General features: G+C 32.7%; 3 protein-coding genes across 3 annotated transcripts; 1 reads left to right on the top strand and 2 right to left on the bottom strand.

Moving 5' to 3' along the window:
* The first annotated feature begins 1,268 nt into the window (after window positions 1–1,268).
* On the top strand, window positions 1,269–3,256 carry LOC114419260 (F-box/LRR-repeat protein 2-like). The gene has a single exon (XM_028384896.1). It carries the CDS (start codon window positions 1,350–1,352, stop codon window positions 2,850–2,852), a length of 1,503 nt encoding a protein of 500 aa, XP_028240697.1. The 5' UTR covers window positions 1,269–1,349; the 3' UTR covers window positions 2,853–3,256.
* A 1,157-nt stretch (window positions 3,257–4,413) lies between these two features.
* LOC114418076 (cinnamoyl-CoA reductase 1-like) lies at window positions 4,414–7,349 on the bottom strand. The gene is made up of 5 exons (XM_028383225.1): window positions 7,002–7,349; window positions 6,740–6,925; window positions 6,266–6,431; window positions 5,704–5,890; window positions 4,414–4,881 (listed from the first exon to the last, which is right to left on the bottom strand). The coding sequence occupies exons 1-5, from the start codon at window positions 7,287–7,289 to the stop codon at window positions 4,743–4,745; spliced, it is 966 nt and encodes a 321-aa protein (XP_028239026.1). The 5' UTR covers window positions 7,290–7,349; the 3' UTR covers window positions 4,414–4,742.
* A 1,993-nt stretch (window positions 7,350–9,342) lies between these two features.
* LOC114418077 lies at window positions 9,343–12,076 on the bottom strand. Its single transcript, XM_028383226.1, has 4 exons — window positions 11,134–12,076; window positions 10,940–11,051; window positions 10,635–10,687; window positions 9,343–9,896 (listed from the first exon to the last, which is right to left on the bottom strand). The coding sequence occupies exons 1-4, from the start codon at window positions 11,974–11,976 to the stop codon at window positions 9,729–9,731; spliced, it is 1,176 nt and encodes a 391-aa protein (XP_028239027.1). The 5' UTR covers window positions 11,977–12,076; the 3' UTR covers window positions 9,343–9,728.
* Window positions 12,077–16,133: the final 4,057 nt, after the last annotated feature.

Raw genomic sequence — 16,133 nt, forward strand, 5'->3', positions numbered from 1 at the left:
TACAGAATTCCAAATGCATTGTAATGATTCAGAAATCAGGATAATTAGGCATTTTCATGACTGTAGTTAAGCAGTCAGATTGATCGTATTCATCTAACAAATTAATATTTTTTCTGGGTCATTACTCTTTTCTGAATCTCTTGTCAAATTGCCAAATTTTATATATAACCTTATCTCTGTCAAGAGATTTAATTTTTAGGTTTATATTATGAAAAGAGTAATGATATTTCAACGTTCTTTTAGTTTGAACAAATGATATTTTTTATTTTTCTTTATCTCTCTTATTATCATATTATATCACCTTTTATATCAATATTTGAATACTATGTAGAGTATTCAAGTATATTTTTACTTATGGAAATAAAAAAAGCATTTATTAGAAAAGTCAACCCCTTAATTAAATATGAGTGTTTTGAGAGATTAATACTTCATTTCCAATTCAGAGATACTGTGAATTCAGTTAAAAAATATGTTGTCATACTTTTTGCCACTTGTGTCAAGAAAGAAGAAAGTCCTCACTATCCTTCTGTACGTGTTGCTGGTGTGCTTGCACTCCACACCTCACAACTCATAAATAGTTACATAATTATTATCTTTTTCGAGACAATTATTCAAATGAAGATCATATCTTATGACCAATATTATTAAATGGCATCAAAATGTATAAAAATGCCATCGGCAGCGTTTATCTGTTTCATTTCCAATTACTTTACCCCAATGGCAATTTTTTTATTTAAAATTACTTCATGTATGCATGAACCTTTTAGGAAGTCGTCATGGTCACTGACCATGTATGTGTGTTGAATTCAAGGAAATCGTGCGCTGCATTTTTATACAAATTTCATGGCTAGGTCGATTGGTCATAGTTAATGTCCATAAGACAGTAACTTAGTACAAAGAAAGCAAATAAGAGAGTAATGCAATCAGGATAGATGTTATGTATGAAATGTCTTATGAGTGGTAATTTTATTTGTGTGTAGTGAATGTCGAATGAGAAATATGAGGGCTGAAGAGTATTTGTTTGTTGAATGAAAAGTAAAAGCCTTAAAAGTGATAATTACATATCACCATAACATATGCCAACTTAACAAGCGAAAGACTTTCTAGAGCTTCATGATTTGGACCAGCACTAGTCAAATATAAAAAAAAAGAGGCTTCTTCAAGAATAAAAAGCTTCATTTCGACGTCTTGATCACCAAATCCTGAAACTTGTTGAATAAATATCCACCCCATTGGGATGGTTTGTTGTTAAATCATTGAGCCACACTAATCATATCGTGACTTGATGATCACTTGTACTAGCCCTCCCTCTTAAACTTGTTATAGTGCTTGATAGATAGAACATTGCCATGATGTCAGTGAAAGATCTTCCTGAAGAATGCTGGGAATTGGTCTTCAGATTCATTGGCCATGGCCGTCATTTGGAGTCTCTATCTTTGGTTTGCAAGCAGTTCCTTTCCATCACAAACCGGCTTCAATTTTCTCTCACAATATATGATCCAACCATTCCACTCCTTCCTCGGTTACTCCTGAGGTTTCCAAGGCTCAGAATCTTAGACTTCAGTCACTTGAATGGCCACCATGAAGCCTTGCTTCATCAAATTTCACAATCCAGGTTGGACCTTGATTTGCTTAATCTATCCAACCAGAAAACACTTTCTGTTGATGGCTTGCGAGAACTTGGCTCAAACATGAAAAATTTGAGGGTGCTGATCTGCTCTAACATTGGCTCTCTTCGCGATAGCCATCTGGTAGTCATAGCTTATTGTTTCCCATTTCTTGAAGAGCTTGACATAAGCTTCCCATTGGATTCTCAAGCATCTGATTTTGGGATGCTAAGGCTGTCTTCCATGCTTGAGAATCTTCGCAAGATTAATATTTCTGGTAATTACTTGATCACTGATAAATCATTGTTCTCTCTATGCCAAAACTGTTTGTCATTGGAAGAGATTTCATTCTTCACCTGTTATAAGATCACTCAATTAGGCATTGCCTCTGCGATTCGCCTCAGACCCGGTTTGAATTCCATTTCCTTTAACATTGAAAAGAAAAGAATACATGGACCTGGTTTAACACTCACCCCCATTGACTTGGATTTGATTGATTCATTCAGGAGTTTGAAAAGTTTAACTGCTATTGATTTGTCAAATTCTGTTATCTCGGATGAGTTTCTCTTTGCGGTTGCAGAAGGTGGTGGTCTTCTGCTAAAGAAGCTTATCCTCCAAGACTGTTGCAATTGCACATTTTCAGGAATCTCTTATGTGCTATCCAAATGCCAATCTGTTCAACGATTGGATCTTCGGAAAGCTGATTTTTTAACCGATCAATGTATCAGCAAGTTATCTATATTTCTTCTTAACGTAACTTCTATAAACCTTAGTGGTTGTTGCCAGCTTACCAATTCAACATTTTTCATACTCACAAGGAACTGTCCTTTGCTCAGTGAGATCAAAATGGAGAGAACATATCTTGGGGTGGAAGGGGAAGAAGATTCAATACAAGATTCTTTTGTCAACCTTGAAGTGAAAAAAGTTTATTTGGGTGATAATGTTTTGCTGAGTGATGCAAGTTTGATAAAATTTGCTTCCGTTTGCCCCAGTTTGCAGCTTCTTGACTTAAACGGCTGCGAGGGTGTTTCTGGTGAAGGTATTGTTGAGGTTTTAAAGAGATGCTGTGAGATAAGGCATTTGAACCTGGCCTATACAGGAATGAAAGTGTTTGAGATGATGGACTTTGAAGTTTCTCAACTTGAGGTGTTGAAGTTGTCAGGGTCAAGAATTGAGGATGAAGCACTCTCAATAATCTCGAAGAGGTGTAGTGGACTACTACTTCTGGACATCCAGAGTTGCTGACATGTTACACCAAAGGGTGTAGGTGAAGTTGTTGAAAAATGCAGGACATTGAAAGGGTTGATTCTAAAGAATTGAAGGTTGGTGGGTGATGATTTTATTGCTTGGGTGGAGTTTTCAAGACTATCTATCATTGAAAACAATAACGACACCTTCTGTGTTGGTGCTTATTGCTGATATCAATTAGCTGAGGAAGAAAACTCAATTGTTTGGTAGTGCTGTACCTGCCAGTGTTAAGGATCATGTGCGTTAAGAGTAGAGCTATTTTAACGACACATTCTCACAAAGAAAGGAACAAAAAGAAGATGGATGATATGATGGAAAGAAATAAGAAAAAAAGTGTATTACAAGAATGTATTGTTAAAATAGCGTTGCACTGTTAATAGCATTCTTATGATAAGTTGCAAGCTGTGTGTGATTTTTTTAGTTATTGTTGTTTTTTTTGTGATTGAGGAAAAAATTGAGGCATGTAACATTAATGTTGGGAAAAAGCTGAGGCATGTAACTCTACAAATTTATTTATTTTGAATAAATTAAACTCTACAAATAATCTCCATGAGTGTAACACACTTACTAAAAGGCAAAGAGTATAATTTTTATTAAAGTTGATTTCCAGTGTCTCGTCGCCATTCAAGACAAATCTAACTGAGAAAATTATTTGCTGGACAATTTCCTGAACTAGAATCAAAGGAGCCAATGAGTTTTAGCAATAATCAAATCAAACAGCGTTTCTGTTGCCATATAAATGGAGGCTAAATGCACCTTTACTTTAAGAAAACATTTTTTATTTTAATTATTTATTACAAAAATAACACATTATTTTTATATGTTTATAAAGAAATAATGAAAATATTTTATTATTTTATGTAAAAAATTAAAATGAAAATAAACTGACATTTTCATAATTGAAAATGAAAATAGAAAAATAACAAATATCTTTGAGAAACTAAACAATTACTCTAAAGTTGTATAACATGAGATTTATATGATGTGAGAAACATGTAAATTAGACATGAGAGTTAGTTTAGCTCTCCACTCTTGTCTCTTGTCTCCACAAAAGAGAGAGTTTAGGAGAGATGAGGATAAATTTTTTTAACTTCAGTTCTTTTCAATCGGGTTTTATCAAACTCAAGAGATACTTGCCTCATATTATGTTAAAATGATTAATTTACTCATATTTTTAGATAAATTATGTATTAAATTACTAATTATATTTTTATTCAAGCAATATATAAAATTTAATAAATAAGAAACATCTTTCAAATATAAAATTAAGAATTAAATTGTATTTTTAATTACTTTATATTTTTATTATTAATTAATATTATATTTACATTATTTAAATATTAAAATAATTAATTTATATTTTATAATTATAAAAAATGATAAAGTTATTTATATGTATGGATTGGGAGGGGGCGTATATTCCCAATCCGGTTTTTACATGTCCAAAAATCACTAAACCCAAACTCCATCAAAGAAAACACTGAGATGTTCATCAGCGATAGTCTGAAATGAACTTATTTTAAAGATATAGTTGTGGTCATAATTTACGAGAACCCCATACAAATCAAATCCAGGTCAAGCTGGTATCCACATTTAAATTTAAGTGAAATACCTACTATCTTACTTTAAGTAAATTTTATGTTCATTCTGCCATTCTATTCGGTGATAGACCATTAGACCATTAGACTTTTTCTTGGTTTACACTAGAATATTCCTCCGGACGCTGGAGACTAACCCGAGATTACCAAACTACCTACAACATCCCTCATTATATAGTCTTTTTCATACTCACACTAGAATCGAATCGAATCCTAATAAAGATTTTAAAAAACTGAAGTATCTACTATCATATAGCACTTAGTTTCATTCTATTCTACTAAGTCACATTTATTCTGATTGCAGATGGCCAGCTTCCCGATAGCTCTCAACAGAATCAACGAGTGTTTCCTCCAGTGACCTGTATTTCCAACCCAACCTTTGCAGTTTCTCTGAGCTGAAACTTATGTAATCATCCACCTCAGTATACCTGCCACATAAGTGAAACTTATTGTTAAGCATGTAACTACAAAATAGTATATATTAGCAGTTGTAATAACTCATCCCCTTCTATGTGAATTTGCATTATATAAAATCATACAAATTTAATGTAATTCGACCTAACATGGCTACATCCAGGGATAAGAATCAAGGATTTGCAAACATTAAAATACAACATTACAATACAGCTTCTGGAGGAAAAAGCTGCTGCTGCTGCAAACCTTCTCCTACTATCAACGCAATTTTTTACAACAAAATTGCAAACCGTTCAAACTTCTGTGTATAAAGTTGCAAACACTTCACGGTTGCAACATTACTAACATAATTTTCTCTCTCTTTCTCATGGCTCAATCGATTTGATGATACGAGTATTTAAGCTCGCAACAACTGACTTAACAAGTAACCCACTTCATATGCACTCATTTTTTCAGTTTGAAAAGTGCTTGCAACACACTTATTAGGTGAAATTCATGTAGAGCTAGCAAAGAGGGAGTAGGGCACACATCATTTAGTGGATTCCACGTAAATTTCAACCAATAGTTAGAGTGTGTAACTAACATTCATATATCATACATATTCTAATAATAATTACAAAATTTGTATGTACATATAAAATAAGAAATTATCAATAACAGCAGTTAAATCAAGAATTCAGACCAAACACAACAAGCTGGAGCTTGGGGTCATAAATAAGATTTCTATGCAGGTGCATCAAATCCAAAATAAGGGTCAAGACACATTTAGGTTGATACTTGGCTTATTACTACAACTTTCCTTTGTATTATAAATCAAGTGAAACTGAGAATCTTACTTCGCAGGGTATTTGTAGTTGGGATATATACTCTTTAGTTTCTCCAGCATATCCCGTGTCTTGATGGTATGTGAATGGCATATGTATCTCCCTTCTGCCTCAAGCTTCTCATAAGCCAAAAGTATTGCATCAGCTACATCTCGTACATCGACTATCCAACGGATCTTATTCTCCATTGAGTTGACACCTTCAATTTCAGACAAACCAAATAAACAAGCCCAATACTATGACTTTTTTATTATATGATAACTATGCTATTCTAAAGTATAAATCAAATTAATATATGGCGTCACTTTAAGTGTAGTGGCATGAAAGCTAGTGACACAGTGCAAAATCCCCAAGAAGGGCACAATCATGTTGACTAGACATGACACCTGTGTCAACCAAATTGACAAGGCCAAACTCAGAATTAATTCTGCACACCACTTTCACATGACCAAAAATGTTATGGAAGACATGTGATTACCATGTAAAGCAACAAGGCATTTGAACTACCATTGCACAGTAAGGAAATTAATGTAAAGTAATAAGAATAATCTGATAAGGCAATAATGGTAGGCACCTTTTAAAAGTTTGAGGAGAGCCAGGCTACTTGCATTAACAGTGGTTGACTGTAAAATTGGCCCGAGAACAAGGGAAGGGCAAATGCTTACCACATCAAGGCCAGTTCTTTTGGCAAAGTCCAAGGCCTGCTCCTCCGCCTCTGTCTTGGAAAAACAGTACCAGTTCTGGATCATAGGTGAGATATTTAGTTACATTAACACAAACATTCTTAATGATTGAAACTTGGCATATTTTGCAACCGAACGATCTGAAATAAAATAGTATACCCCAACCAAAGACAATGCTACTAGCATCATAGAAATAAGACTAACGACAAGTAGGAGATATAAGATTGGCCCCAGTGGTTCGGAAAGGGTGAAGGGGGGGGAGAGGTCACGCGTTTGAATCCCCAACAAAACTAGCATTTGCCCATAAAAAAAGACTAACGACAAATACACATCATAATAAGCACATATGTAATAAATTTAGAGACCTGAGTTGTTTTGCAGTAATCTTTATCAGACCAATAGGACTCATCAATCACTTTATCTTTAGGCAAATTGGGGCTATTGGAAATAGCAGCTAAAGATGATACAAAGACAAGTCGTTGCACTTTAGCTTCAAGGCTAGCTTCAAGTACATTAGTTGTTCCTTTCACAGCAGGCTCAATCATTTCAACCTGCAGAAGAATTGATTAAATGACATACCTTTTTTATTGTTTTTGTAAGCAATGAAAGCCCAAAAGAAAGAATTGCCTGAGGGTTGGGAACACTGATTGAGGGTACAGGGCAAGCAAGATGGAAAACTGCAGTGCATCCAGAAATTGCTGAGCGAAGAGATTCGTAGTTCAAGAGATCTGCCTTGAAGAGAGTGAGGTTTTCAGAAGCTCCGTGGAGTTTGAGCAAGTGTTCATATTTCTGAGTAGCAGGTTCAGGGTCTCTCACAGTTCCATGGACAATGTAGCCTTTGGAAAGAAGAAGCTTAACAAGCCAAGACGCTACGAATCCTCCAGCACCTGTTACACACACCTTCTTTGCTGCCATTGCTATCCAACCATGCAAACTCACACATCCGCTTATATTTTTCTCTCTCTAGTAATCAATAACTTGTTTGTAGTTATCCATATACTCCCCCGGTCCTTTTTTTTTTATTAAATCTTTAAGAATAAAAAATAATATCATAAAATTTATAATAAATCTCTTTAATCCTCTGATCCTGTCTAATTATCTATTTCATACTAGTTACTTTGATTAATAATAATATCTTTTAAATTTTTATTTTTTTCAAAACCATGATAATTATTAAAATAATCAAAGTTAATAATAAGAGATTGGATTTTATAAAATAATCAAATTCACTTTCAATCTTATATAATTAACAAGAAGTCTAACCACCTTGTTCAAGAAAAAAGAAAAGTCTAAACACCTTCTTATGATGTCATACATTTGTCATATGTATTTTTTCTTTCTTCTCTATAGTCTATATCAAATGGTCAATCAATCTTTATTCTTTTATTATACGGTATATTGATAAATAATTGTGTATTTTATTGGAAAATGAGATTTTGTCAATAGCAACTCCTATTTGTGAGGGTCTTATAGCTTTTGTTTGAACGTCCCTTCGAATACTTGGAAGGTTAAAACAAACTTGTTACTTACTACTTAGTCATCTAAAGTAACTCCGTAATATGACAAGTAAAAGATTTAATGATGTAATATAATTCATTTTAATCTTACCTACCCAAGCGTGTCCTTTCATGGAAAAACCTGGACATTTGGGAGACGCAATGCATTTGACAACCAAGAAGGATTTTAGAGATGCTTTAACAAACTACAATATATTGGTTGATTACACGTTTACGTCAATGTTAAACGTATAATTTTGGAATGCAAAATTATCACAAGCTTATATAAAAACATGTTATATTTTCTAATTATTTTTGTTAAAATTAATTTTAAAGTGTCGTGGTTTAATTATTTTTACATGTTTCTATTGTAAAAATAAGTTAAAAATAAAATTTAATATAATTTTTTTTTCTAATGCAAAAACCATAAAGTTACCTCAAATTACATTATTTGATATTTTAATGTGATTCGACATAAAACTTTCCCGTTTTCTTTCATTTTGAAATGAAAATGTGCCCACATGTACGTAGATAAAACCAAATAAATCAACTGTAGAATTTTTTAAAATATAAAAACTCCAATTACCAAAAATAGAACAAAATATAAAACCAATATATCAACTGTTGAGTTATGAAAGGAGAATATTCCACTTAAAAATACTATGCTGCTAACTTGAAATTAAATTGAAGTTGCGTTGTAAATAATAGGTTGTGATGATGGCTAGTGAACGAAAACAAAATTGCTTTCACAACCAAATTATTTGTTTCCCATTATGTTGAGTAAGTGGAGTTCTAAGTTGGAAATTATTTAAGTTGAAGCTGTTGGGTCTTGCTGCGTTACGATGCAGAAAAAAGCGAATCAGTTTCAAGTGTAGAAACTGCCACTGCCAGGGAGAGAAGAAAAATCAGATGAGAAACTGTCCAACTATCCTCCCTTTTCTATTTCATTCCATATTGTCTTTATACATCTATATAACTGCACACATTGTCAAAACCTCCCAACTTACAACGTGTCTCTCCATCTAACGAAAATACCAATTATATTATAAAAAGACGAAAACAGAAACTATAAAATCAGTATTAAAAACAAACATAAGCCATTCTAAAATCTAAGTATTATGCATCAGTGTACAAAATCATTCCAAGTTGCATGCCTGTTACGATTACGCTTGGGCCTCTCTTGCAGCTGCTGATCCTTTGACCCAATGTTCATTCACAGGCCCACTCGTGGCTACTGCTGTTTCATCTCTACTCAATTCACTATCATGCTGTGTCAATAATTCTTATTTGTCAGGAGCAGTTTTTCTGTATTTTCTTAATATATCTACTACATGTTATTAGGATTGGTACAAGGTGGGTGGGCAGCAGTTTAATTTACTGCTTGTAATGGCTATCTATGAGTCAAGTTGTTTTTCTGATTCAATAAGAATTCATTCTCAAAATGCTCGTCATAGTTCTGCTTCAGGGTCAGATTTTTCTAAATACGATTCATGATATATTATTCAAATGGGAACGACAGCCAAAAACATGCAAAACAAACAACGCAAGGGAAATGAAAACATTTGTCATAAATTCAACCCAAGGCTGGTAAAAAATAATTAAATGGGCTGACCATCGTATCAATCCCCTCCTCGTACAGAAAGAAAAATGGAATACATCAGTAACTGATATGCGGATCATAGTTGTAAAAACCAGACCTGAAAAACCGGTGATTCAGCACTTGACCAGTTTGGTTTACACCCTGACTGACCTGAACGAAACCTCCACAACCCAGCCAGCTTTCCATCAACCAGCTGATTTTCTTTTTCCATTTTGCTTATTTTGAGTTTTCTTTCATCTGACCACCAGATATGTGATCCTATGTCGCCGTACCAGATCGAGCTCTATAAATATGATCGGGATTATCACGTAGACCCAGCTTGGAGATAACAAAACAATAGGAATCCCAATCAGTTCTTCTGAGGTATTTCAGTAATCTTTTTCTCCTCTGAACCATTGCTAGCAAACCTTTACGAGAATGAACATCCTAAAGCACAATAGAGTGAATAGAATCAGGGATAAAGTATTGTATAGACTATATACCTAGTCTACCTTTACTTTGGATCAAGTGGACCCTACAAAAAAAAGACAGGGTCACACTGCATAGAACAAATCTGATCAGTTATGTTCAGAGTAAATTCGGACTGGTCAGCCATAGTATAGGATAGGCTGGTAAAATGACAAACAACAGCAAGATAAAACAAAGAACACGATAAGTGAATGAGGAGAATATGCAGTCACCAATTCAAACTTCCATCTGTGAACACATTCAAGATTTTAACAGAAGCCATAACAGCATTTAATATATTTTCTCTGCTCTAGGAATCAAATGAAGCTAAAAATCAAACCATTCTCCATGTAAAACAAGTGAAACACTCAGATAATATAGGAAACTACAACTTTTAACAACTTCTGAATACAAATGGCATGGAAGCAAGCTAATCTCAAAAATCTCAAATCATATGCTTTTAGTTATGACAGAACATATAATACCAATACCAAATAAAGCTTGAAGCCAGACGAAATCAAGTTAAATCAATTGTTAGAAAAAAAATTTAAATGCAAGTCAAAGTTCTAACCTAAATAACAGAACATCCAACAAAGGTCATGCATAATTGGTGTGTTTTCTTTTGTAATCATATGGCTATGCCTCATTGTACAGTCGTGGATCACAAACACAATAATAACGTATTTAAGAACAATGGCATACAAAGGGGCAACTCACCTTCTTGTGTAGAACTGCTGATAGATGCTTAATCTTTGTTGTGAGTTGTGCAACTGCATAACACATAACATCAACGGGATAGTATTAATTCCCTAACTAACTAACATTGTCATAAGCATCAACAAACAAGATAAATTAGAAATGATGACCTCAACTTCCACCAAGATCTATACTCCACACCAATAAGAAACAAACACACGGGTTGGAAGCCAGATAGATAAGCAAAACAAACATACATATCCCCCTCCTTCCAAATCCTACTTATGAAACAGTGCACAAATCAGTTAATGAAGAAATCCCCTTACTTTGAACACGCGCAGAACCGCAATCGGAGTCGGACATTTTAAACTCATCTCTAACCTTGGCAAGCTCGATTTTCAACTTCTCGGAGGAGGACATATTATCCGGATGAAAGTACTGGAAGATAAAGACAAGAACATTAGGACATCAAACTAATAAACACACGAGACAATGAATGAAACGAAGATATAATGATTGCCTTTTCAACAAGGTGGGGTTTGGGAGGGTCGAGGGAGAAGGTTGGAGTCCCATTCAAGTGGCTCAATATACTAAGTCCCTGGCGTGAAGCTTTCTTAGCGGCCTCAGTTTGATTTTGATCCAACTGAGCGAGGGATCCTCTGACATGATCTAGCACAGCTTTATTGAAACCGTATTGGGTATTGGAATGGGCTTGCTTCTCCACCTCCTCCTCCTCCATCTTCCTCAACCTTCTAAGCCTCTCACTCAACTCCCTCACAGAAAACCAATCATTTCTCATTCCCTCCGGCCTCAACATCCTCAATTTCTCCCCCAAATCATCCACGCTGTAAGTCCTCAAGAACGACAACGACGACGACGACGACGCTGGAGAGCCGTCGCTGCTCACTTCCTTCCCCAAAAAGGAGCCGCTGGTGGTGGAAGGCATTGGGCGCGACCAGGTTTGGGTGGTCTGGGCGGCGGGCTTGATGTTTTTTAGGCTGTCGCGAATGGAATTGAAGTTGAAGGAAGAGGAGTTGGGCGGGTTCCGGTTCATGTTTTCCTGGTAGATTTTCTGGAACGAGATTTGCTGCTGCTGCGGCGGAGGCGCGGTGGTCCGGGCGCGGAATTCATGGAGGTTTTTGTTGATCTCGTCGCGGAAATTCGAGGAGCGCGGGGTGTTTGAAGGAGAGGGAGAGGATTCTTTGAAATTGTTTTTGATTTCACTGAAGAGGTCAGAGAAAGGAGAATTGGAGTTGGAGTTGGAGTTGGAATTGGAATTGGAGGTGGAGAATAACACGATATGAGAAGAAGGGTGGTTCCCTTTGCTTCTGCTTCTGCTTCCAAGACGGAGAACAATGGCCATCGCTAATGTGAAGGTTGCTGCGACGACGTTTTCCTCCGCAGGGTTTCGTTAGGGTTTTGTTTAGGTGTGACTGGGCTACTGAGTCGGGAACTTCATACTCGCTCGTGCAATGTTTTTTTTTTTTTTTTGCTAGGGTAATTGGGTGATAAACTAATAATGTTAAACTCGTGTAAATTTTTAACAAATTCATACTTAAATACTTTTTAATGTAATTAAATTTATTTTTTTGTTTTTTCTTATAAAATTATTTTTTATTTTTAATCTTTTGTAAATTATATTTATTTTATTTTTCATTTTTAAAATACTTTACCTAATGTTTTAAATAGTAAAAAAATACTATCTAACATATTATACGGATTGAAATTACAAAATTTATGTGCATACGGTACTTTAAAAAAAAAATAAGAAAGAGATTTGTGTATTGTGGTTGTACATGTAATACTGGGGTTTAATTTTCTTACGTTAATTTAGAACTATTATACTTTAGCTGAAAATCCACTTAATAATAACCAAATTTATTGTTGCAATAAATATAAAATGTGGTTTTTTAAAGAGATAAAATAAGTAGTTATTAATTTGCAGTAAAAAAAAGTAGTTATTAATTTGCAATGAGATTTCTTCCTTGTGTTTCTTAGGTGTATAGACTTGTAACAACAAAATAACATAATGTGGTATGGTTATTTATCCTTTAAGCATGTAGTTGTATGTTCGTTTCATTGTTCTATATATGAAAAAAAGTATGTTAAAAGAAATTGCTGGCAATTTCACGTGTACCAGCAATTTCACGATTTCCCCATTTTAACTTTCCGTAAAAGTTAGTTGATCTGTAAGTATTTTTTTAAAATAAAATTTCAAAAATAAGTAATGGTCTAAGCAGAGTTAAATTTGTGGTTTTCAATTTATTAGTAGGATGCCCCTAATCAATCGAGCTAATAGGTTAATTATATTATAAAATAAATAATATTGTTATATATAATATTAAAAATTTCTAATGTATATTTAATATGCATGTAAATTTAAATAATATATTTTATGACAATTAATTTTAATATAACTCATATGAATTATTTAATCTGGATATTTTTTTATAAATAAAAAAATATTTACTATTAAAAAAATTAATTTATTAAATTAAAAAAATACTTATAAATCACATAATCCTTATGAATCGTACGACTTATTTATTAGACTCATACAGATTAATTAATCCACGAGACTTACGGATTAACTATTTCGTCATCCTTTTACCAAAGGATAAGATAGGAAAATCATAAAATTACTCTATGTATCAACGGTGCACGTAACAATGCCCAAGGTTGTAACACACAATAAAAAGCCTAAAGGAAACTGGAAACAATCTCCAATAAATGAGCAAATGTGCATATGCGGACGGTTATTTTTTATTCTATTTTTTGACAGCACTGATTATATAGAAGAAATATCTAAAGTATTAAAAGATAAATTTATATATGATTAAATTGGAATAGGAGAGTGTGAATAGCACTTAGTTAATAAAAGCAAATTTTTATATAAAAAAAAACAATAAATTAGTGAATTTGGACAAATTAGATTGAGCGTATGGTCGTAGATAAACCAATTTATCTAAAACTTACTTAATTGAGTTAACCAACTTAAGGTAAATTTAGGGGGGATAAAATATAGTTATTTAGGTTTAACTGAAGCTCGATTAATAGAGTCAAATTAGTGAATTACTGTGGAAAGAAATTTTATTTTTAAGTCATGCGATGGGTGGAATCACTCCCATTCTTAAGGGTGTGTTGGGTAGGAAGAGAAGAAATAGAGGAAGAGGATGAAGGTAAGTAAGAAAAAAAGAAAAGAGACATAAGTGAGAAATAAAAGTTGTTTGACTAATAAGAAAGAAAAAAAGTAACAGAAAAATATTTGAATTAAAGTGATTTAGTGAAAAAAATAATAATATTTTGATAATATTGCAAGCACAATACTTTTTTTTTTTTTAGCATTTCTTCGCATTTTAGAGATGAAAGCATGGGACCCATTGGTACTTTAAATATTTTGAGGCTATTTCACCTTGCCAAACCACAACAGAAAAACAGCATATTCTAGACACTTCTTCACCTTTCTTTCTCCCTCTGGTCTATTTCGGTTCTAACAAACACAGGGTAATAAAAACAAAAACTTGGTAGACATTGTCATGAATGAAATTTAAAGCGGATCAATAATCACAACTTCAAAGATATAAAGTTCATGATTAAGAAAAACAGAAGAAAGATTATGAGTTTAAATTTTTCTAACTAATATTTTTAATAAAATTAATAAATTAACATTTAATGATAAAAAGGATAGTCACAACTTCCTGTCATACATTAAAAAAAAAAATCTAATGGTAGGAAGACAATTTTGCTTGAAAGTAAGATACACAAGATTTACATAATTTTGAATGCTGGAGGCAACTTAAAGCCCTTGTGTGGTGTATGATCAGGTAAATTATTTATCTTAATTCTTAAACTATGTAAAACTAACTCAGTCTCACTAGGCATAAGTATACTCTATGAAATTAATAAATTGTTTGCGTACTTGATTTATTATGGATTGACTCTTTAAAACTTTCTGGAATTGATCGGGTGTATGATTATTGACCGCTTGAGTTGTGAATGTTTCTAATTGAGTTTGTCACATGCATATATAATAGTAGGAACTTTAGATTAAAATTGGATTCATTCAAAGATGCAAAACTACTGATGTTGTCAAGTAGAGAACAGTAGTACGTGACACCTATTAATGGTGAGTTGTGAATTTATAATAAGATTTTGATACTCTTAAATAATACTACAAACTCTAACTAGATTCGACTTTGCTCATACAACTATTGCTTATCATGGATGCGAATTTTGTAGTAGAGGCCTAATAACTTAAGAAAGTTTGATGTACATGTCATTCGACAGAAGGCTAGAGGATCGCGACATTGGATCATGATTAAGACAGTTTATATATGCATTAATGTTCCTAATGAATTATTACATTTATCTATAATCAGTGTATTATTGCTCTGAATGTTGTAGCTTTGGTTTATGAATAATCTAACTAACGTTGTTTCTATTCCAAATTAAGGTGGATATGAATGTTGATTTGCTTGCAGACGGTTAGTGGTACGTTCGAAAGGGATTTTCTTTCTTTCTAATATATGTCTCAAGTGATGTTTTTCCTATTATGTGACTGATAAGATTTCAGACACAAGATTGAACAAATCACTACAAAATGTAAAGTAATATAATAGTATCAATTATTAATATTATGTACACATGCATAATAAATTATAAATATAATATAATATTATTTATTTTCTCATAAAATAAATTTTAATAATTATTTACTAAAAATATAAAATAATTTTATACCTTCATTAAATTACAAATCTTCATTATCATCATTACAAGTATAAAGTACTGCAAATCTAAATCTATATTATCATATACCAATTCAATTTAACCAACCCAACACGTAATTCTCAGTAAAGTTCATTAAGATGAAATTGACAAACTTTGAAAATTAAATTATTATTAGAAGTTTAATTATTTCATAATTAATCAGAAATATATTTTTTAATGGTAATATAAGTTACTTCTTTAATTCTGTCGATCTTGAAAATTACCGTTGAAATATGTGCACAAAAGAACAAAACTAATTATATAGAATATCAAATGCATATTTTTTTTCATTTTTAAAATAAATATTTATTTTTAACCTTTTAAGAATTTTTCTAAAGATAAATATTTTTACCTCTTAAATATATATATGATTAAGAGTTTTATCTTCAAGTTTAAATGTATGAAAAATATATTTGAAAGAAGGTATATTAACTCCCTAAACTCCGATCGTATCTATCATTAAATTTCATAAATATGATGTATTTTTTGTATTTTATTATCTAAAAAAATTTCAGCACATGTATAAAGTATTGCAAATCTATATCTAAATTATCATTCCTCTTTCATTCAAACTAACCCAAGTACCCATCACCAAATTTAATTGGTAAAGTTCAAAAAATTGAAATAGACAATATTTGAAATTTAGATTATTATAGGAAGTTTATTACATAATTAATCAGAAATTTTTTTCACGGCAGAAAAAGTTATTTCTTTACTTCTTCTCGTCTTGAATATTACAGTTGAAATATG

This window comes from Glycine soja, chromosome 7, assembly GCF_004193775.1.
Source record: "Glycine soja cultivar W05 chromosome 7, ASM419377v2, whole genome shotgun sequence".
Taxonomy (NCBI): Eukaryota; Viridiplantae; Streptophyta; class Magnoliopsida; order Fabales; family Fabaceae; genus Glycine; species Glycine soja.